Raw genomic sequence first — 25,173 nt, forward strand, 5'->3', positions numbered from 1 at the left:
GCACTATGGGCTAGCTAGACAGAGTTCTCCAATCATTGGGCTTCTTACAAGAAATGATACAATGTTATCATTTGTTATCTTTTCTTGAAATGTTTAGGCCTTTATTAATGTCCTAATACTAACAATCTGTTCAAGTATTTTGACTTTTTCAAATGTATAACTAATATTTTTTGTACTGTTGTACCTTTAGACCATTTCCAGCACTTCACCTTGCATGCATGATTATACCCCAGGGGAAGCCTACAATGGGCGAAACGCATGGGGTAAAAGCTATCACATGTATGCGATTAAATACTGCATACTAGGACTAAGCTTGACATGGGCACTTAATGGGCCCTAACAAACTACAATAAATTTCTAGTAGCCTAAATGTCTAGAGCCACAATATAGCCACATTTTCGTAAACACCCTTGTTTATATTGACTGATTGTTTGCTTGTTATCACTTATTGCTACTCCAGTAAATATTTATACCCTTCAATGCCAAAAAAAATGATTTGCAATATTTTTCTTGGGTTTGGCAACATATTAGATATATGTGAACTAAAGCACTGTTCTTACTTTATACCATTTGATATGTTTAGTCCTGATCATAATAAATACATAAAAAATATATAATACATCCTCGTGCCGCAGCTCACATGGTTGAATTTTGCCAAATGTCTAATCAATGGCAGCCCGAAAAATGTAACGGCCTCACCTCCAATGATGAGCACCGATATGAAAGGAGCTTTGTGTGACAAAGAAGTTAGAGAAGGAAAAATGAGTGTCCCAGGGGCGATTCTTCCCCCCAGATCGGTGATGTTTTGTCTGCCTCCATGATTTAAGGTTTGTCAGGAGATGTCAGAGAGGCTAGAAGGCCAAGGACTTCCTGATGGCTGTAGATTTTCTTTCACACGACCTTCCTGCCGCTGATTCTGCTCTGACAAGGGCCGGCTGGCAGCAGATTCACACAATTCTCCTGGGCATTGCGGCATGCTGGAAAAGACTGCAGGCTCTTTTACCTTCTAATCATCTCTGCGATAAACTCTACAAGTGATTAGTCATTCAGACACATCAGTGGCTGCCATTCTTTATTTAACTCAGGCATTGCCGCCATGCTGCGGAGGGTGGAACCCCGCTGTACGCAAAGATGCGGATTGTGGGGTGCAGAGAATCAAATGGAAATCATCAGATATTTTTGATGGAAAGTCTTGGGTCGTCTGAACGTCGCCTTTGGGTCATGTTTAGAACTACGGCTCCTTGTGCCCTCGTAAAAGAAAGCCTTGGAAGCAAGGCACTATAAAGTGGAACTTTATGCATAAAAGGAGTGTAAAAAGGAAAACTTTTTATTGCAGAAAAGACAATAATAATAGATACTAGACACAGGTCGATATCTCATAGCCAGTCAAGGTGGTCAAGGAACCCTGAACCCAGCAAAAGCTTGAGTGTTGCATTGTTAGAGTGGTGGTGAGTAATTCCCGCCTTAAAGTTGCTCTGGCAGCACAAAAAATTGTATCTGTAGCAATTTCACCAATGCCATTTGTAGCAATGTGTACTACAGATGTGTTGGATACACAATAAAATGCACTGTTTACTGTGTGCAAAGCATTTGTGTAAATGGGCCCATCAAGCCAGCATGCCCTGGGCCCATAGATGGTCCATGTATAAATCAGAGTGCCCCCTCTAGTGTCTGGTAGCTGCCACTGGGGTGAGAATACTTTCCCAAAAAACAGTTCTGCAAATAAGAGAACAAAACTCTGGCACAGATGCCTAATTTTAAAAAGCCAAATCTTACCATTTTCTGAAAATTGTGCTTAGAATGAGGCAGCTGGCACAATGATAGTGTGTGTTATTCACAGTCAGTATTGAACTTGGGGGGGATTCTTGATATCAGAAATGCCATCCATTCTGTAGAGAGCTGAGTAGCTGCTCCTTGCATCTGACCAGATACATCACGCCACAGGAGCATAGATGCACAACATTGGTCTGGGCTGGCTGCAACTTATGGCGCATTTCCTATGTAGTCTGTGAATTTTTCTTGTTATTGATTGTAAGCTGATATATTATATGTTTGGTATGTCATCATTTATATCTACAAGGTGTGAACTAAATGCATCAGTAATGCTGTTGTAAAGGGGGAAAACACTGCAGAAAATTTAAAATATAAATTCCATTTTACATTTTAGAACAGACTAAGGAAAGGTTGGAGCCTCAGCCAGGTTGTTTATTACGGATACACTAGCTGCTGGAGTAATACAGTATTGCATACAGTTTCTGGATAATTTACATCATTTCTAGTTCCAATAGCCCTGAGGAAGGGAGACTTTCTGATCCTGAAATGTGTTGGCTTTTTTAAATAACGAATTAATCCCTACACAATTGGCCCCCAATGGGTCCCACGTCGTGCTAGAGGAAGGAACCAGCAAGCACCCCCATCTTCGTCAATCTTCTTCCTTCTTCTGCCTACATCACCCGATCTCACACTGCACAGGTGTGCGAATTTGTGAAATTTCCTACAGTAAATGTAAAAAAAAAGTGCCGATCTCACAGCGAATGTGTCAAATGAACACTTTTTTTTACATTGAATGGAAAAACGTCTTCTGTGCATGCCGGAGATCAGTAAAGACTGAATGGGAAGCCTGCAGCCCCATGGGATACGTCATGTAAGTAGCCCAAGAAGCTGTGGGCTTCCTATTCAGTCCTTACTGCCGCGGCAGTAAAGACAGAAGAGGAGGGGCCTCCCCATCTATTTTTTAATAAATATTTTACACTTTACTTAAAAGGGTTATTTATAGTAAACGTAAAAAAATGTGGTAATAGGTCATCTTTAAGGATCTTTTGATTGCATCCTTCCAGTAAGCCAGCCTTTCTTCATGCAAACGAAAGTTTGCACCAGCATGTACGGCATCCAGAATCTGACTTACCGGAGAGCCACTCCCACCCTAAGCCTGATTTCCGGTGTGGTTTATATAAATATTTTAAATTTAAAACAGGGCTCATGTCAATATTTTAGTAATATTTTTTAATGACCTATTAAATATTACATTGTTGCATTCCAGTAGTTTTAATTTGGATTCTGTAATACAACACATCACGTTTTTGCACATTAAGGTGCTTTGGCATTGCAATCATTGTGTATTGCCCACTTTAATAAACACACATTGACTCACTGCCTAGATCTTAATGCTTCTCTATATTACCTGTAATGTTTATTCTAATGGAATTCTGTTTAATATACTAAATCATTAAATGATCTTTTAAGATTTAAGTCAGTTTCCCTTCCAGACACACCAAAAATCAAAAATAAGATAATGAAATGCAAGAAAAACGGAACAATAAAAATTTCAGCAATATTTTTCAATAAACGTCTGCATTTATACAGATTAACACCTTTCCAGTTACATTCCAAATTTTATTATTATTATTTAGTCTGACTTTTAGCAAGCAAAAAAATAAAAAGTAGATGCAAAGTTAATAGTACTTAGTTGCCATAGAAGCTTAAGCTGACCTCAGTATTATTGTCCTCGAGAGGGAACTGACTCTACTATATGTTCATTCAGTGGATTAATGGACTGCTGGTTCTTTTATAAGTGGCTGTCTAACAACCAAAATAGACTCATGTTGTAAAACTGACTTCTTAGCTGAACAGGCTGTGGGCTCATTTGTGGCAGATTCAATGGAACAAAGTCAATTCTAAAATCGCACAAAGAAAAAAATATAGAAAGTTGTTCATAGAAACAATTTTAATGAACGTTTTATAATTAGCAGAAACATTTTCTAATATAAATGTGGCCATTTGAAAGTTTTAGGCTGAGGTTTATCTGTCCCTTTGCTTTGTTAAATTGCCCATGTCTTAATGCTGAGGGTTGAGCGGGTAATTTGCTGCACAATGGGAGCTGAGCCTCTTCATTGCAGACTTATGGCTGGCTGTCACAATCGGCCTGATTGTTGGTCACAGATAATAAGGGATGATCTCTAGACCAGGTTGAAGTATGTTTTGCTGGAGGTGGTGTAGTGAAACAATTGTTTAATATGTTAGTTAAAACGCACCCAAAGCACCACAGGGGACCACAGTATTCTTTATGCAAATGTTAACTTTCTGAAAGTCTGTATTTGCATAGAAATAGCACCTTGCTCCATGAATGAAGTCGGGAGTCCACCTGTCAGATTCTCACCTGAGACAACCGAGAGTAATCATCTGACGTGTGTACATAGCCTTATATCATTATAGGCTAAACCTTATCTTCCTATACCCCAGAAGTCAGGGTATCTGCATGGGCCACCCGAAAATATATATTTTAATTGTACTTTCTAAAAATTGAAATGTTTGCACATGATGTAGCTGGCCAGAAAAGAAATTCTGCTTGGACATGCAGGAACTTTTGTTTCTCAAACAATCAGCTACATTGTCGTTCTGATTTTTCTTTCCTGATTCAGGGCCGGCACCACTGATGATATCTCCATTAGGGGAATATTAGAGTCAGCCAACATAATAAATTGAATATGAGTTAGGAGCTCTATTTTGCAGGATTTTGTAATCTTCTCCCACTTGTAGTTTGCCAGAAAAGAGTTTTTGTGGGTTTGTTAAAAGTGCTTTGGTTCCCCCCAAACATCAATTGGTCAACTTTGGCCTGGAGTTGGTGCCAGAGGTGGGGAATTAGATTTTAAGGTCCTCTAGGGCAGAGATCAAAGTGATTAATTCTCTGTTATAGCTAACTAACCTAATAAAATAGATATTGTTTTATTCTAGAAAGTGACCCTCCAAGGGCTAATTCACTAGGGGAGTGAGATTGTTTTTACAGCTTCCTTATGCCAGCAATTGCTGCCTCTTAGGGACACTCTACATGTAATGTCTCCTTGCAGCAGTCCTATAGGAAGAAATAGGGGGTGCAGTGAGCGGTACTAGAACCAGCCGGGAGGAGCCGCACAAAATTGCACGATGAAGAGGCAGGTGTGAAGGGTATCTGGTTGTTCCCCATCTAACCCCAGTTTTGGGCACCAACATGAGGATAGACCTTCAGCAGACTGGGGACATCAGATCAGGGATCCATGCATGCACAATAATAGGATAATTGTGTTGACGTCTTTTAATGATTAGCATTACAATGCTTGGTCTTGATCTGAATGGAGACTTTGAAATGTGGATGGTAAGTCCAAATGAAGTGTGCACTTACATAATAAACAAAAAATATATACCTTTCTAGATAACAAACAATAAAATCTGCATACGATTTTGCCTGTGATAAAAGTGCCAGATACCAATCTTTGAATCTTTATGTATTCTTGATGAACTCTCTTTTGCACATTGCAAAGTTTCACAACAATCACCACTTTTTACTCTAAAAGTGAGTATAATTGCCAACCCCTTAAAGTGAGATATACCTAGTAGTAACACAAGTTAAATCAAGTTAGATTAAAGTCCTAACCCAACAAAATATAATTAGTGTTTTTTTTTTTTTTAATCAGGGTTCTATACAGAGCTCTCCCTATTGGTATGTAGTTTTCAGTTCATAGATCCTTAAGGGGGTACTATATTAGACACGCTTGTAGAAAGGGTTTAAGTCTCCATTCCGACGTGTTTCACATTAGCGGGCTTCCTCAGAGAGAGAAGGACAACACTACAGTGTTACATAGAGATAGTACAATAGATTGTCAACAACTGTACACACGTTGGTGCAGTATAACAATATTTCATTGCAAATTTGCCTTCAATCACGGTGATATGGAACAAATAAATTGTTACCTGGCAAGCAACGAGGAGTCCTATTTTCCCCTCAAATAAAGGTTTGTTGGCAACTACCCAGTCAAGCCATTCTTGTTAAATCTAACCATTAATAGGCTAAATCTGCTGACAATCACTGTATTTGTTGCCAAGAAGTCCAAATCTTTGGTAGCCATCTCTCACAATATATGCAGTCACACCATGGCCATTACCACATTTATGCAACAATAAAAACAAGACAAGAACCAGCCACACAGAACTTAAAAAGGCATTTAATTGCCCAGTCCAGATCTTTTTAAATGACTAACCATTTGAAAGAAAAAAAAACATTTTGCTGATTTGAGTATTTGGAGTGACAGGTCCCCTCAGTCCTCGGTTGGCCTCGGGCTGTGTGGCTCAATAATTGCCGTACAAAAGACAGCTAACAGCAAACAGGGCCCTGGTCTTCTCAAACTGACTTCCTGGCTCCTTATTGAAGTCTGCGCTCTGTCTTATCCGGGTTATAATTCATCAGTCTCGCAGTTCCCACAGGGACAGGATCCAGGAGACCCGTGTCCACATCCCACCTTACCAGAGGGCATTCCTGATGGCCCATACATAAATAGGAAATTGTGCCCAGCACTGGAGGGCCACTCCTCGCCTATCATATCCAAATAATCATTTCACAAATTATCATAATTATCAATCAATCATCTCTTAGAGAAACAATGTAATAGCGAGGTATCAGATGTCTGCTATGACCTTAAGTATTACATATCTCATTTTAAATGACAGGAGATTAATAGTTTCGGTAATGCATATTTGAATGGAACACAACACTATTATCTTGTGCTGATACAACCAGAACAGGCACAGCATTAAAATGACATTTTTAACCTCACATGTAGCTGAGAGAATTATCTGTAATTGATGAGAAGTGCCACGGTGCGCTAATGGGGAAATAAGTCAAAGTTTTAGTTATGCAAGAACTGCTGCTATAGAAAAAAAGAGAGAAATAATTATACTGCAAAAATCCCTAAAATTTAACTTTTTGCTTTTATGTTTATTTTTTGGTAATTTATTAGAAAATCAGGGTAAATTACAATGATTCTATCAAGAAAAAAAATATTTTACGTGGAATTTTGTTTTATTTCATGAGAATGTTGGGGTAAATAAAATTATTTTATTAGGAATATTTTAAGTTGATTTTTTTTAACTTATAAGAATATCAGGGTAACTAAAATGATTATGTTAAAAAAAATCTAGGAGAATATCAGGTATATAAGTCAATATATGATTTATTAATTATTAAATTGTAATGTATTATTTTATTAAATTAATGAAAAAAAATCAGGAGGACTAATATATATGTGTTGATGAGATTAATATTGTTTATTATTTATTTTTTTAATGGTTTAAATTAAAATAAAATGGAAATATTAGAAAGTTTTAGAAAAAATAAAAATAACATTATCTAGAAAACAAGTGAAAAAAAAGAAAAGAAAAAAAATATATATTTATTATAAATAATTATTTTAAAAATAAATCAAATTCCAAAATATAAACTCAATTTTAGGATAAAGTGATAATAGACAATAATAACAGGTACGCCATGTGGTGACATGGATTGTAGCTTTTTCTTTAAGCTTTGACTTTTGTTTGTTTTGCCCTCTTGATAACAGAGACGAAAATAGGACATGATGGAATAAAAAGAAAGGAAAAAAAAAGAAAACAAAATCCTTTTCCACTTGGTATCACAGAAGATTTAATGCCGCTGATTACATCTATTTGTTGTTGAGGGATAAATTCTTTCTTTTTTTTTTTTCTCGTATGTTGAAAAATAATTGTGGAGCTGTTGCCCGTGTCTATCCTATTGGATTTTGATAAGAAGGCTATTCAGCTCTCATAATGTCCTTCTATCCATTTTCAGCCAGCTTTTAACATGTCTCTTTATTTGTCCCTAAAGCCTCTTCAGCGATGCCTTTTCATTACAAGTCTCTCAGCTGGCTCTCCAGAGAGACCGGGCCGACAAGAGTGATAGATAGATAGATAACTCTATAGATTATTTCGCACAGATGTTTTCTCTCCACTAGCCCCTAGGCTATTCCTTCCAAGTAAACAGAGACAAAATAGAGCTCTGCTCAAGAGAGAACTCTCCGAGGACCAGTGACACCAAAGCCGGGGCCTTTTAAAAGGCTTTGGATGACTATAGCTCCATTCTTCGACTCCAGCCTTGGATTAAAAACATTTATTCTAACTGTTTTTAAAGGGGTATGTGAAAGACAGCAGTGTTAGCATCAGTATGGGTGGATGATAATAATATCTATAACTAATAACGAGATAGGAAACTCAATCAGCTATTGAGGAAACTCTATTCGCTATTGTATTACCAGCCTTCTTTGGTGCCATCATACTCCACCGAATGTCCTTTAAAAACTCCACCAAACCCCACCATATATAACTGCTTTATATTTGATATTTGAAAGCTATGTTCACATTGGTGATTTAATGTACAGCGCTGCGTAATATGTTGGCGCTATATAAATCCTGTTTATTATTAATAATAATAATATTATTAAATTGGTGCATTTACTGCTCCTCATGCCAGGAAACCACTGCCTCTGGGGAGATACTACACATAGCTCCCATAGAGCAGCAGTCGCCAACCAATGGTCCAGAGGCAGAGAAAATTTTGGTGGTCTGTGGTCTTCTTTTCATGACACAGCCGGGAGGCGCACCGGCTGGAGCCACGGACCATGTCTCCTGTACAGATCACAGGCTCAGATGGGTGGGCGTCTAGAGAAACAACCCACCCACTCTCTCATCGTAGGTTTAGACCTGCGATAGGAGTGGGCAGGTTCTGCCATCATGACGTCACTCTGGCGGAAGTTTTTTCCCCCTTGATACACGGCTCCCCAAGCATGCACGTTCTGGAGTCCATGAAAATAGTGGTCCGTGGAGTCCAAAAGGTTGGTGACAACTGCCATAGAGAATAAATAGGGGCGGCAGTGGACACTATCAGTACTGCTCAGTGCCGCCAGCTGTCACATGTGTAGATATTGGTGCTTTTTCAACCATCTCTGCTGGGCAAGTGCTTGAGCAACTGGTAAGGTATCAGCCATGCAGAGCCACGCAAGTTTGTGAGATAAAGAGGAAGGTGAGAACTTGTCCTAAGAGTGCTGTCAGCTGTCAAATGAGCAGCCGTCCCTGACACCTGGGATTTTCACTTCAGCTCTGGTCACTAAAGAACCAGCAATAGAGTGCAAGTGCCAGCGGCTAGGGGCCACACAGGATTGCTCAATCCCGAAGCACGTCTGATCCTACCTGAAGGGTCCTTCCAACTAAGACTTCTGCTCTGTCCATTGCTTGATCTTACAAGCCATCCACCTGCTTCTGAGTGTGCAGAGCCTGCGGTCAGGCAGTTGACATATCTATCATGATCTATCTTCCTTCTCTTCCCTAAGTTCCAAACTTATTTTGGAAGATGGAATACATTTTTCAATGCCCAATAAAGACAGAACTTTGCTTTATCTTCTATCTATTTTTCTTCCCATCTAGCTAATATCTGTCTATCTATCCGGTTTGCATCTATCTACTGAAATTTCCCTAAATTTCATTAAATGAATTTCTGTGAAATTGATTTTTTAAAGACAGAACTTTACTGGGGAGATTCAGCTGCAAGCTGTGCATTTCCTTTCATGATGCAGTTGTTCTATAGGCGTACTTGAACTATTTACCTTACTGCCCTGACTTCTGTGACCTTCAGCTATTAAACCGCCAAGCCCATCCCTAAATGAATTTATGGCCCCATAAAGAAAAGCCATCATTAAGCTCATTTTAAGGGATGACAAACTTTACATGATGCTGGAAGTTGCTGTCAATGTGCTGTCTTCTTTCATTTTTGGTCTCGTACAGATGTTAATTTGGTCGGTTACTGTACCGAAAGTGTAATATTTTCATAATATTTGGCAATCTGCAGCTGCTTCACTAGACAAGTTCATTATATAAAAAATTGACTGAACAAACCCAAAAGCTTTGCATCCCCTTCCAGCAACTGCATGGCTGGACAATAAAAAAAAGTTCGGCAGGACTGCCACCTCCTTGACGTGTCCAATGGCACAAAAAAGTCCCACCAAGCCTGCAGACAGCCAAGAGTGAGTTATGATGAGGCGTTCGGTGAAAAGTTCAACGCTATACACACTGGCCATTTTGTGAAGGTCAGAACGTGGTCACATACTGTTCTTGTAGAGCGCAGTTACAGATCGATCTTTTATATACAAATTCACTGTAATTATTGCAATAAACTCGAATACGGGTAAAGTGAGCTTTTTTTTTTTTTTTTTTTTTTTACTTTGAGCGCCAAGGCAGATGCACCTTAGCAAAACAACAAAAAAAGACAAAAATACAATTTATATTATAATATCCACATCAACATATGCAAATAAAAAGCCTTCAAACACAAAAAAACAAATGAATCAAAAAAAAAAAAAATATTACGAAGAACAAAATCAAATTAAAAAAATAAAAATGAAAACTTAATAAAATAAAGGACTCAAATATTTTTTTTTTTCTTACTGAAATCCTTTAATGATACTAGGAAGAAAAATTCAAAGTATAATAAATAATGTCTAATCCTCTAGTTTACATAAGTTTATATGAAGAAATAAACAAACCCCCACGCACATTGTGAGACATCTTGCTCTACTCATTTAATGCATAATGATTTACTATTGGAATCCAAATGTACTTTGAAAGGTGGTGCAGCCCCTTCTCACTAACACAACGGCTCTGCCAAATGATGTCATTTCAATGGTATTTACATTGACGGAACGAGCGGCCAAATAATTCCCATTAAAACAGACTGAAGGATTTGTATCATAACACCAACCAAAAGCAATAACCATCATCGTCATTCATAATCTAATTATCCTGGTGCTTATCACAGGGGCTATGGGCCAGAGCCAGATACAGCTTGCATGGGTTAAGCTCTACTGACCAATCACAAATCAGATTTCTCCAGTCTTACTGAGCTAAATTGATGGGTGCTTACACTTCATTGGTTGCATCTGTTGCATGTACAAAATATGTTGCTTGCATGTATATTTATTGCAATATTACAAGTACCTGTTGTATAGCTGAGCTAGGAGAGTGAAGTACAGCATTGGATGCCAGTTACTTGTGCTTCATCGCCCATATGGTAACAAGGAACATGAGTTTTGTGGTAATTTTATAACTGGGAGAACAGAAAACCCTTTGGCCATAGATATTTTATCCGTATCTTTACCTGTTATCTTTAGCTTTAACTACATATACCACTCCACAACTGATATCTAATGTGCTTGCTTTGGGCATTGGTGGGCTTAAGAATCCAAGAGCCCAGTGGTGCATTTCCTATGGCTGGTTTCTGACATCTTAAAAACTTAGGGGTGCTCATATCCATTTGTGGTCCATACCAGTACTTGGTTCTACTCATTCATGCAAGTTCATGCTTATGAAAGGGTCTCTATCAACCATATGAGTTTGACTACAGACTAGCAAAGCCAAAATTCCCTTCTTCAGCTTATCCTATTTTAGAAATTTACAAAGTATTCAACGGCTGATGTCTCTCACGATCAATGGACTTGCAGAAGATTAAAACAATGATTGAACATTCAGAGTCTCCTGACCAACTATGGAACTGATGGATATAGCAGCCAATCGTATTGTCCTTTCCGTGTTTCTCCACCAGAGAACTAATAGAATCTAAATGGCTGCTTTGTTCAACATCAAGAGGCCCTTGTTTCATCACTGGCAACTACAGCAACATGGAGCTTGACTTGTCTCTTAGGTGGCCAGAAAACAGTGGTCCACCATGGCTTTCTCTACTATGTAGAGACAACACGTTCATGTCCAGGCCATGGAACCACTTCAGGAAAGAAAAGTCAGACTATAACATTTAGTGTTGGGGAATAAATCAATCATTTCCTACCTTTTGAAGGCAGCCACCTTGTGATGTCACTTCGGACTCTGGCAAAATTTGCTAAGGGAAGAAAAAGGAAATAATTATTCACCCGAAATTGATTATTATGTGTTATATAAAGACAAAATATTGTTGTGTAATAGCTTAGGAAATTGTAGAACCCGGGCCTTTTCCCTGCATCCAAAAACAAGATAAAATTTAATAAAGCTGACCACATTGTACATGTTCACACATTGGTGCTTAGAATAAAACACAACACTGGACAATGGACACCACTATATCTGTGGTCCCCGGGGAATTATTCAACATACTTTCACCTAGTCTGATTACATGAATACATTTTAATATTATTCCAGGCACTGGGGTCAGCAAAATTCCACTACTTTATTGCTAAAATTATTTGCTAAAATTGCAACTTTTTCTTTTTGTAGGTTTTTAATGATCATGACAATCACATCATGAGAATGTTTCAAGTCCCCCGTTCATCGATATGATTTGACCCTCATCTTAACCATTGATTAGCCTCTTCATGATTTATTATCCTTTTAACAAACCTATTGATTGAGACAATGTATTTTAAACATTCCTTGTCAATACTTTTTAAACAGAATCCAATATTGGCTACTTCAGACCTAATGAAAGATTAGAGAGGGCAAATGGCATTGTTTAACACTTCTACTTGTTAACAATAGTCTGTGGTTTCTAAACCGCTTTAAGGCTGGGGTGGAGAACCAATACTAAAGACAAGATGAAATATAGAGAGTGGGACATGTACTTAGGGCATATTTACAAAGCAACTTATGGGCTCCATGAGGTCAGGGAGGCCAAACTACAAAGCTGCTTCCACTTATTGGTCAGCTATGAAGTCTATTGGTACTTTGAACAGTCTAAAGTAGCATCTTTTGTTTCCATCCAGTTTCTACTTTCATCTCTTTTTGGTTGATGAGCCTCTACTAGACTTCATCCTAGATAAGTGTGCACAAGAGTAAAATATTTTATAAAATACAGTTATACAGGAGGCTGACGGCAGGAGCTATCAGAGCTGGGATCTGTGGTCTATCTCCTTCATTTTTGAAGTGGCAATTCATCTACATCTATACAGGGATTCCTCTCTGTCATCGGTTTGCACCTACCCTCATCATGAGCTCTTGGTTTGCTTTGAGGCCCTATATACAATTGAATGAAGATGAGAAGATACTGTAATGTATGATATATGCTATAAGTAATTATCTCCCAACGTTATTACCCTGATGAAGCGGCATTGACCGTGAAACGCGTCAAGACACCATCTAATGTTGTGAGATGCTATACTGTTAAATCATTTTATATAAAATATGGTCCTATGAGCATTATTGATGTTCACATTTTGCCATCTTGCATATTAGGAAAAATGGCATAATCTTTTTATTGGTGTTTTAATATTTTCGAAATAAAAAGTTTTTGTTATTTGATTTTATAAATTTGCCAAATAAGTCCCCGTTCTTTCTGCATATTTTGAATTGCTACAAAACTGTGGGGATATGGCAGGCAATTATTGAAATATTGAACTAAGCAGGTAATCAACCCATCATACCAATTTCAATAACTTTCAGCTGTATACTTTTTTCTTATTTGGAAGGTTGTGTGTTTTATGGAACATTTAAGGTTGCGTAGATGACCCCATCATTAAAAAGTACCTAAGACTCTCAACAGTCATCATTCCAACTGCGGATGAATCCAAACCCCAGCTCTGTTCAACAAATGACTTCAGCTGAAATCTGTTGGAAGGGTCAACCTTCATGGTCATCCACAGCTCTTATTACTTCCTCATACATACTTCAATGCAGTACAGTATTACAATTACAGTAGACAGTGGTGACATGGAGATCAGAAGGAGGAACTTTTAAGAGCTGTGGACTGACCATGAAAGTTGATGTTTCCACCAAATTGAAAACAATGTGGAAAGGCAAGGGGCCATTGGTTGGCAAAAAAACTAGAGCTTCCTCACACTTCAGGATAAAAAATTCATTCAACACCTAAAAACTACCTACGATAAAACATAGAAGGGTTAGACCATTTGCTGAAATTTTTTTGGTTTCTCCAGTAGAATTAATTGCCCCTTGAACTTGTGGACCTGAATTGTCACCCTGAAAAAAAATCAGTGGAAATCCAGAAATCAGTGGAAATCCAGAAAAAAATCAGTTGAAATCCCATTTGTTTCAACTCTAGGACAAGAAGTCAAGAGAAATCTTCCCAGCTGGACATAGAGAGCAAAAACTTTTCCCCTCCTCATTGACTTTCTACCTTAACCATTGATTTGCCAAAATCTTGCCAATTTTTAGACAACAAAATCTAATTTTGCTCATCCCTATTAAACAATTTTGTAATATTTCAGGGTGTTTTTGCACATTTGAGTTTCACCTAACAATTACAATTCTCAGGTGAAAAGGTGCAAAGGGAGTCCTCTTGATGTCCACAATACACACCTTTATGTGCTACCAGTCAAGGATTTTGTTGCCTGTAAAGACTTGGAGGGTGACAGAGAAGACGTGAGAGATGATAGGACAGTATCGCCATGCGGCTCTCATAAAACAACAGTTTATAAGTAAGCATTCTTCGGCTGAACTTGATTATATTCCAGAGACAGATCACAAGGGTTCCATTTAAATAGTAATGTTATCCCTCTCTTCTACCCAGTCTAGATAAACTGTCATTGAAAAGAAGGGCTGTGAGATTATGGGGTTTGATGTGCACTTAACCCAGTGTTGCATTTTTCGGACGCAAGTGAAAAAAAATAAACTTGACGGGCCGGCTCCTCGTTTCCAACCCACTGAGAAAGCTTTTACACTGTTTATATGATGTTAACACACATTTCTAAACACTTCGCAACGTATACATTGTTTGTGAACGTCATGTGGTTTAACTTAAGATCCGGTGCATACGTAAATTCCAGCCGGCTTAGTTCTCCGGATCTACGTTGGCTCTAAAGGCCAATGATCTAACAGGGCTTCACTTATCTATGCTCTGAGCCAAATCAAATTCACTCATCAATAATGATAAACTCCAAGGAGATAAATAATATTTCAATTATTTCAAATGTGGCCAATGCAATGCAGAGGAGCTGGGGAGGCACAGGACTTGGATAATGGTGGCTGTGAACAGGTAAATTTAAGAGATAAATATAATATCTTCTGGCATGCTCTGCAGAGAAGTCAGCAACACCAATTGAGAGCATAAAAAGCTAAAGCACCATAATGGGGGCACTATAATAAAAAAAACAAAATTTTAGCTACAGGGCTCCGTGATTCCTAGCTATGCTTTCAAGGGGAAGATGGAAATACATAATCCATTGGACTACTGCAAATTAAAAACATTGAGTACATTTGTGTCCGAGCCACATTTATGATGAAAGGTCAACGCAGGTGTATGCGGCTGTCGCTGTGGAAGAGATGCTAAATCTCTCTTTACAGGAGATAATCTTTTAATCACCTGATAAATCCCAGCCTTACCATCACAAGGAGAAGGATGGAAACAATGTGCACTATTGCCAAGATGGAGGACCCTGCCTCCTCCTTCAGCAAATATTAATCCTGCACTTGAATAGAACCTATAGAAGCTATCTTACTAAGATTGTTCATCAAGTGAACATCTCAGTGGGGGGGGATGCTGTTTTTATTCTGAATATATGCCTACCAAGCCTCTGTATAGAGTTCTACGAAAACTAAAAATATTACTTGTCTTGTTGTCATTATGTGACTTCCAAGTTACTAACTTTAATTTTTGACTGTAACTTAGAAATTGTTGATCCTGGGTGTGTGGGGTGGTGATAATCACTGGTATGAGCCATTCTATAGACAATGCTTAGGCCCCTGTTAGTGGCCTGAACCTTAAAATGATCATTCTGTAAAGGTCTTTTTTTTGGTCCTTGGCTGCTCAACTCCTGGAGAAACCAAGCTGATCATTCAATACAGTGCTATTGATATATAATAAGTGAGTATTTTATAACCAGAAACACATTGGCTTTTTTTAGTTTTATCATTAAAAAGTCTGGTTGTTTATGAGCCTCAAAAAGACACTCTTCCACAAGATTGACCTCTGTTGGGGGTGGGGCGTTGTATCAGCAGGAGGTGTGGCTTAACTCTAAGTCAGAGCAAAAGTCAAGGCCTATTGGAGGAGCTGCCGGCCAATCTAACTAGAAATTTTTCAAGGCTTGCAGAATTTTTGGTGCCTGCTTTAGCAGCTTTGGATAGAATAGGGATAAAAGTTACTTCCAGGTTTTTATTTATCCGTGACTCCGTTGGATAGATTTCTCCACCATTTTTCACCTTTGAACCCCATACAACAAAAGGGCCAAACGGGCTACATTTTTGATACAGATCCAAAAAACACTGCCACCAGAAAAAAAAATAAAAATTGACAAACTCACTAACATTTTTCTGTCCAACATTAAATAAAGCATTTTGCTATGTAAAAGTAAAATCATCAACTTGAATTCCAAGGAGATATAAATGCTACAAAGTGGATTGTATTCAATAGAAATCATCACTTTATTTTATTGAATACAATATTGCATGGACCTGATTTAGGAACAGAGAACAGAGTAAAAGGAAGATGAGCTCATCAGTCAGCAGCTTCTCCTTCTCACTGTCCAATAACAAGCTGGGGGAGGGACAAGACCTATAACAGTTATTTAACTGCAGCTGGGAAAAATCAGGTCCTGTCCTTTTGGTATATATATATATATATATATATATATATATATATATATATATAAACTTATATATCTAATAGTTGTGTGCCTGGAGTTCAGCTTGAAGGCAGCATGAGGTAGGAAATCTTCAGAGAGACCAGCACCAATGGCATGCTATAGTGTCTTACTGGGCACAAGGCCCGCTCAGTAATTTTATATCACGCTGGCCATTTTTTCCCTCCACAAGCCAGTCTTAGGTTTCTTATTAATATGTAGGAATGGTGACATCCTTCTCTAGCCCCCCCGTGACCTCTCTTCCTGCATGTAACTGATGTTCAGCAACTTGTCGTCTTTCTCGCAGAGGAGGACTTGCTCCCGGTACCCATTCAGGCCCTGGAGATCTCAATTCAGCCTTTTCTCCTCCACCTCTAATACTTACAGCAGTTCTCATTGTTGTCAGAGACAAAATACAGCATGATCGTCTCCCAGGGGCCGTGGATAAAGTTACCCCAGTTTCTCTTTTATCTCTTGGGGTAATTATCATATCCTTTGTGTGATTGTGCTGCGTGTCAGATGTACAGATGGTGAAGATTTGCAAGATAACACGCCATGATGCATACAGTACAGTGCGCGCCTTTTCTCTAAGTTGGAGATCTTCCTAGCCAATCACCTAATATATAAAAAGGTTTTTTAAGTTAATGTAAAAAAAAATGGAAGAATTATTTTAGTATTCTCTTTGCAAATTCAACAGTCAAACCCAAAAAATTCTATCGGTGCAAAGGTCAGTCCATGGAACACCCAGACAGTTATTAGGACCCAGAAGGGTGAAGTTTTATTGTTGTCCTGTCCTGGTAATGAGGTGTCACCTGTAAGTAATCCCCCTATTGGTATCATCAGCACAGGAAGTGAGGGCAAATCTTCTCATGAACATATATGGTAAATAAAACCTATGATTCGGAATAAAAAGTTTTCTTGAATTATAGCAATTAGCAGAGGATGATCAGGTCCAAACCCCGGGATTTGTATGAGTGTGTTATAAATTAGCTGGCACGACAGTCCAAGAAGTAGATGGTGACCCTGGATGACTCCGGAACAAGAATTGCTCAGCTATTTTAGAAAGAAAAGCAGATGGGGCATTATCAGGGGTAATACTTACATGGAAGTCCTACACATTACCAATCTGTCCAGGTTACATGAATTCTGAGCCAAGCAAATGTTTCAAGTTCACTTTATCCAGTTTAGGTCCAATTGGAATCGATGGCCAACCTCTTGACCGGCAAGGTAAAGAATTGGCTGTGAGCCTGTTGGTAAAGTACACAGCTAACATTGTTCCCATTGGCTGTTGGTTGTCAAGGCCACTTCTTCCCCCACCAACTGCCAGCCAGTAGCATTGCTGGCCACTGTGTACCTTAACAACAAACTCAGAGTCTATGTTTACCTCGCCAAGGCATTTTTTTGTTCCTCCATGGTGAGATCTACTTAGCATTCAAGATATATAATGATAGGTCCACTTTTACGACTTTCTATAAACAGCTTTGTAGAAGAGGAACAGGTTAAAAGGAAGTGGTTTTAGGAGATCCCTCAGAAGGATTTATAAAAAAATGAAGAAGAAAGCCGCCAACTTTAATGTTTAATGGTGTATAACACTCTAAATAGTTTAAATACCCCGTAAGCCACTTTTTGTTCCACAAGTGACGTGTGGAGAGCCGATGAAAAAACACATGAAAGAGCCGTGTAAAAATAAATCAGGGGAACATGTGACTCTGAAAAGTAACCTGTCCTTCCTTGCGCTGCTAATCCGGCCGCCACATAGACAAACACGGCCCGGTGAGATGCACCTTACCTCCTCCCAGATCACTATGTAAAGTTACACTTTTCACCCCCGGCTCATGACACTCATTATGTACCTGTGATTAATGACGGCTCTTTCTCTGCACCCTCTGATACCTTGTGAGTTCAAATACAGAGATTTCAGAGGATCATACCTGCCAATCATAGAACTAAATTTAACAATACACGGGCAAAACCAAAAACTTTTATCTGTGTGTGTCTTTTTTTTAATTGGGCTGCTTGGCACAAAAAAGAAATTCTCAGCTGGTTATAAAAATAATGCTATTTTGGAAAGGTGAACTAATAATGTCAACACAATATAGTGAAAAGGAGCCCTTTGCTTTGTGTGCCAAAAGGGCCCATTTACTCCCAAAGCCATTCCATGCATTTTGCTGCAAATAGTGATGTAGGGTCGATGGGAAGAACTACATCACACAGCAGTGGGTGCTGTTTTTGGCACACTAGGAAGTGCCATTAGCAGCCAAACATGGAGGTTGTGATGCGCAGGAAAATTTCTCTTTCCGCAGGACAGGTAGGTATTACACCCATTCTTTTGTGAGGTGAGGTGTCACTTATTGGGTCTTTTTAGGAAATTGACAGGCTTATGTTAATTTGTGTATTTTATATCAGCTTGAAAATCACATGTGAGGGTGTCACAGCAAAGACCATACCCAAACCCATTCCATACTCATATTACCAGTCCTTTTTTGCTGCTGCTCCATCAGATTTCGCTACCTCCAGTGCTGAAATTCCACTAATCTTCCCTACTAACCCCCTTTCTTATATCATTCTTTCTAAACACCTAAACCCCCCTTTACCTGCCCACTGTTTAAACATAAACCCAGTTCCTTCCGTGCCCATGCAAAACCTGAACCTTGCCCAGTGCCTACTATTAAATCCTTCTTTCTAAGTGCCTAACCTTAACATCCTCACCTGCCTATTACCAAAACCTATGCCCATCCTCTTCCTTGCCTATGCATAACCTGCATCCACTACCCAGTGCCAACCGCTTAATCCTTCCTAAGATCCCAAACTTAACCCACCCTTTACCTGCCAATGCCTAAACTTGAGCTTAACCCCTTCCTTACCCATGCATAACTTTACCCCCTGCCCAGTGCCTACCCTTAAATAGTTTTTTGTAAACACCTGCCCAATACCTATACTAAAACCCAACCCTTTTCTCTGCTCATGCATAACGTGAACCGCCTACCCAGTGCTTACCCTTAAATCCTTCTTTCTAAGAGCATAACTCCCTCCATCTACCCACTATGTAAACTTTGGCCCACATCCTTCCCTGCCCATAAATAACCTGAACCTCCTGCCTAGTGCCTACCGTTAGATCCTTCTTTCTAAGAGCATAACTCGCCCATCTGCCCACTACGTAAACTTTGGCCCACCTCCTTCCCTGCCCATGAATAACCTGAACCTCCTGCCCAGTGCCTAGCCTTAAACTTTCTGCTAACCAACTTTCCCAGCCAATAGCTAACTTTACCCTCCCTGCCTGATGCCCAACCTAGCAGAACCTAACCCTTAACTGTAACCCACTAGTTTTCCATCCATGTATCAAGCAAATTCTGGCAGGTAGCAAAATCTAATGGAACACTAAAATAACTGATATCCATCATCGTACTTATGTGACAATGCTCAGGGTCTAGCATATGGGTGCTTGCTGTCACAGAGGAAGAATGCTGGAAAGAAAGGAGAAGAATGGATCGGTGAGGAAGCACTGGTAATGCGGGTATAGGATGGGGAGCAAAGAGGAGGTTGCTTTGAAGAGGCACCATCACTTTGCCCTCGCATGGGTAAGGGTACAGCGTCTCTTTACATTTATTTTTAAACTTAAACATAAAAACGTAAAAATCTAGCATTTTAAATTTTGAAATGAATACCTAAAATGAAAAAAAAATTATCTTTAAGAATGTTGCTTTTTTCTTTGCTTGTGTAATATCTCTTAAAAATGTTTTTTTTTTAAAGGACACGAAGACCTACAATGTATCAAAATGCAAGATCATTCATTTCAGGTCCTAGAAGATTTCATAAACTGAAAGAGATAACTGGAGATTCTCGGTTCCAGCCTGGAGGGGCTTTTCAAGAGTTCTTTTTCCTACAACAAGGCTGTCAAAGAGTGACAGCCTACTGGGAGTAATTGGCAAGACAATAGAGATCAAACAGAGACATTTATAACGTGGTACAAGACATTGTCCTATCTGTCTTTGAGTGGACATGTTGGGTCACTAAGCTGTCTGTCACTTCCATGGAGGACATCTGAAAATCACCTCCACAAAATCACACAATTAAATGTTTCCACCCCTCGCCATTTATCCCAGAAAGAATTCATTCTGCAGCTTTTATTATTTTTTTTGTACTTCTTAAGCAAATGTCCTTTTTTAATGAGTCTCCTCGCTTCCAATATCCTGCTCTGCTGCTTAACACTGATTCACCTAAATTAAACGGAAATTAAGCAAAGATGTTCGGGCAGCCTGTAATGTGAAGCTTGCGTTTTCGGATCAAACTGAAGAACATTAAATTTTCAGGGCCAGAAGTCAATGTGACAGGCTGCATGGGGGAAAGGCCAGGAGCTGCTGTCACAAGGCAGGACATTATGAGGTCAAATAGAGTTAATGGAGTGCGGGGAGGCTCTAGTCTTGTGTGATAGGATCATTGGCTGTTCAAGGAGGTTATAAGGATCAACTTGTTCCTGAATCTGAATGGTTTTTCTTAATTGGACAAATGTATTGTATTGGGAACTTTTTTTTTAGGATATTAATGTGTATCGAAACCCAAGAAGTTATATATTTTATCTTAGTTTGTAGATGTGGTGGTTGCACTTGTATTCTTCTTTTATTATTTTTCCTATATTTGTATTCATGCCAGTAAAATGCTTGCTGTTCTGCAGTGACAACACCCATTCACTGGGCCTGGTTTATTAAAGCTCTCCAAGACTGGAAACGATAGACTATCATGGGAGAACCTGGTTGATCCAGCAAAATTGGAAATCATTTTTTTTAAATCATTTGTTATAAGTCACAATTGCTTTTAGTCCTGGACCAGATCCATTCCAAGTTTGCTGGACCACCCAGTTTTGTCCATGATAGTCTATCTTCTCCAGCCTTGGAGAGCCTAACTAAATTAAGTTTGTTGTCACCTGGGGATAGTGTCATTGTTCCAAGATATTTAATGCTCTTGAACAATGGCACACCAACACCTATGGACCACTATGTAACACTAACTCTTCACAGTGCCAACCTAATAACCTGTTCCCAGAATACGACTCTCAATAACAAACTGATACATAGGATCCTGAAATACTGTTACATGGAGACTTGAGGGCCCTGGATAATCATACTAGAGGTTTGTTATCGTTGAGCTTTGGCGCACTGATACCTATGGTCTCAAACCATTACATTTTGGGCCAAAACATTGACAAAACAATATTCCAGAGCATCTACTAAACACCATTTGTTCACCAGAAACAATTAAACACTAACACTTGGGGTACCAAATCAATGGCACAGGCAACATCCAAAATATTGACACATGGACATTAGGAGGCCTTTAACAATATGACATATGGGAAGCCCAGTACAATGAAACACTAAAGACTTGAGGCTCTTAAAATAATAGCCAACTAGCACAGGATACCAGGGTAAGGACACTTGGGACCTCAAAACAATACAACATTAATCACTGAGGTTCCAACTAATGACCTACTTACACAGGGGGCTTATAACAATGACACACTGACAGGTATGGTCCTGAATAATGAATATATGGTCCAAGAATAAGGAAACATTACCAAAAAATAACAAAAATGGCACAATAGTTCATTGACACATGAGGACCCAAAACCATAAACTACATAGAATTCCCCCAAAAAATAATATATTGACACTAGTGTTAGAAAGCAGTTGAGGCCCCCAAATAATGACCCACTGACATAGGAGACCTCAGAACTACAACACATTGACAGATAGGGTTCCAAATAATGGAACATGTTACATATGGTCTTAGAACAAAAAGAAACAATACAAATAGCACAAGAGGTCAATGACACAGGGGGCCCAAAAGCCATAAACAAGAAATAATACCCCAGAAGAATTACACACTGATACTTGTGTCCAAAACAAGGACATAGAGGTCCCCAAAAAATGACTAATATTGACTCATATGGTCCTAGAACAAAGAAAAAAAGCTAAAATGGCACAACAAGTCAATACACATAGGGTACCAAAGCCATTAACCATATATCTGAGACCCTTTAAGAATTTCACACTGATACTTGTGTTCAATAACAGTAGTATAGTGGTAACCAAGGTCCTCCAAAATTTACCAAAAATGACCTAAATGATCCCAGAACAAAGAAGTATTGGCAAAAAAATAACAAAAATGGACAATGACACATGGGGACCAAAGCCATAAACCAGATATGAGACCCCATAGGAAACACACACTGATACTTGTGTCCAAAAGCAATGACATAGTTTCGATACACTGTCAGGTATGGTTTCAGATAATGTCAAATGTGGTCCTAAAAAAAGAAAACATTAACACAAAATAGGATAATATAATATATAATAATAAAGGATAATAATAAGATGGCACAATAGGTCAATGACACATGGGGCCTAAAAACTATAAACCACATATGAGACCCCATTTGAGCTATATCCTAATATTTGTGTCCAAAACCAATTGATGTTGAGTTCCAAAGCAATGGCACCCTGAAGCTTTGGGTCCCTGAACAATGTCAAGCCAACATTTACATGCAAAGAACAAAAACCCATCAGAGAAGCCTAATTATTCCTACTTCTTGGTCCTGGCTATCTGGACTGAGGTGTGGAGAAGTTCATATCACATTCCGAGCGTGATCTTCACATACTGAATCAAGGCCCGTTGGATCCCCACATGCATTGTATTAAAGCAGCTGTTTCAATAAAAAAAAAATCTTCTAAACTTTAGGAGTACAACATGTGAGTGCGAAGAAGCTAAACATGAATATATATAGGAGAAGTCAAGCATATACTAATGCAAAACGACCATAATTACTTCCATAAAACTTAAAGATCTGACATGCCAAGAAAAATAAAAGATAGCTGAGATTAAAATGTCACCACACAAAGGCTCCTGAACAACATTGCTGAAAGTAAAATCTCCTTATCATTTCCATTGAGTAGCGGGTGAGAAGACTTGACATGCATGTATTCCATTGAAATTCACTTGTGTCACAGATTACTATCATTAAAGGAGACTCGTAGGGAGGAGCTCAGCAGTATTAACTAAACACAGCTTTGAAGACACTGGCCTGGTATGGAGCTTGTGTTACATTTCCATTAAAGATGTTACAAAACTACTTAAACCTCCTGAAAAAAAAAAAAATCTGAATGGTCTTTGATCACCCTTCATGGTGGACAAGTCAATGGGTTTCAAAGACTTTATTCCAACTTTTCCAGATACAATAGTATTCATCCAAGTGAACCATCCTATGCAAGAGAAAGTCACCACCAAACAAAGCCTATCAGTGGCTTATTTTATCCAACAAATGTTGCAACAAAACTAAACATAGGGAATCCATAAAAAAAATTAAAAACATCAAAAAAGCTTGGGCTCCATGTTCCACATTATGAGCAGAAATCTATTCTTGAGCTGTGAGAACCTAGGAACACCCTGCCCTCTGTTTTGAAGCCACATATACAAAGCCATTCAGAACTTGAGGAGACATTGAAATTATAAGACACTGTCAAGACCTTTATTAACAGAAGATACAATAAAGATATGTGCTTACAATGTACAGTAAAAGCTTGTTTAACTCCTGGGGTAGTGGGGACTTTACCTTGGTATGGCCACCACTGTAGCCGCCATTTATCAGGCTACGGGTTGGAGGGTGGCCGCCATATTCAGATGCTGCTCTACCTCTTCCCATTGCAATCAGAAATTGCATAATTAAAAAAAAAATCTAGTAGAATACATAGGTGTTTTGGGGAAAAGTAGCAGTAAGTTATTTTTACACGGCTAGTAGGCAAACTGCTGTAAAGAAAGTGCACGGGAAGCTGTGCTATGGGGGACAGGTGCAGCTTGCAGGAGAATATTGCACAAATACTTTAAGTACTATGGTCACGAAATATCACCGTCTATTTATGTAGTCGGTAGACAAAAAAAAGAAGAAGCATCTGGTCCTTCTTTAGGAAAGGGCAGTACACTTGCACAAATAGGTCTATGCTTTCCCTCAACATCCCAAAATTAGGGAAGGCTGCATTAGCATAAACAGGTACCTGCAACGTGATTCCAAGGAAATGGTCTGTTTATCCCAATATAGGGCATGTTTTGGGGTTGCAGTGGAACTTTTAGCCTATGATATCAAAGAGATACAAAACCACCCATAAACAATAGTGCTTATGTGCTGCTTTGGGTCAGTTGTTTTATTAGCATCATCCACCATCTAAATGGCAACATCCATTGCTTAATATTCACTGTTAAAGCAAACAATGAGCAACGTTCCCATTGCTCCCATTGCTCATCCCCAATAAATGTTGCCTGATTACTGTCCTACCTTATCAGAGAAAAACAACTTACCCTTGAAGCGTCTCTCCTTCCCACAATGCCATGCAGACCTTTGGCTGGCCACCGGCGATCGATAGATCTGTCAAACATCTCCAGAAATATTTTCTGGGGATGGTCGATGATATGATTTAATAACCTGTCCTCATTGTATTTCAATAAACAAACTATTATCTCTTCTCTGTTTTTTCCATGCCATGCCTACTGATAATAGAGCAGTTCCTATTAAATATTTGCTCTTTATTAGGTACCTGCGATGTGATCTGATAGGAGGGGACATTAAACAGTGCCAGCATCAAAGCTTTGCCCGAGTCCATCCTGTCTTAGCTAATAATCAATCTATTTATTTTATTGCTAGAATAACAGAGGACATCATTCACAAGATGAGGTTTCCTCATTGCACTGTTTTTGTTACATCCCAGATATGATAAAACTATGGTAACGATAATATGAGTCAGTCTGAGGATTCACGGGATCC

General features: G+C 38.8%; 1 protein-coding gene across 1 annotated transcript in view; it reads right to left on the bottom strand.

Moving 5' to 3' along the window:
* LOC140340261 (histone-lysine N-methyltransferase PRDM16-like) overlaps positions 1 to 25,173 on the bottom strand; it is a 206,992-nt gene that overhangs the window by 33,759 nt on the left and 148,060 nt on the right. The window contains exon 3 of the mRNA XM_072425318.1: positions 11,651 to 11,701. Within this exon, the coding sequence (XP_072281419.1) occupies positions 11,651 to 11,701 (51 nt within the window). The remainder of the gene's footprint in view (positions 1 to 11,650; positions 11,702 to 25,173) is intronic.

Source organism: Pyxicephalus adspersus, chromosome 11 (assembly GCF_032062135.1).
Source record: "Pyxicephalus adspersus chromosome 11, UCB_Pads_2.0, whole genome shotgun sequence".
In the NCBI taxonomy this organism is placed as follows: Eukaryota; Metazoa; Chordata; class Amphibia; order Anura; family Pyxicephalidae; genus Pyxicephalus; species Pyxicephalus adspersus.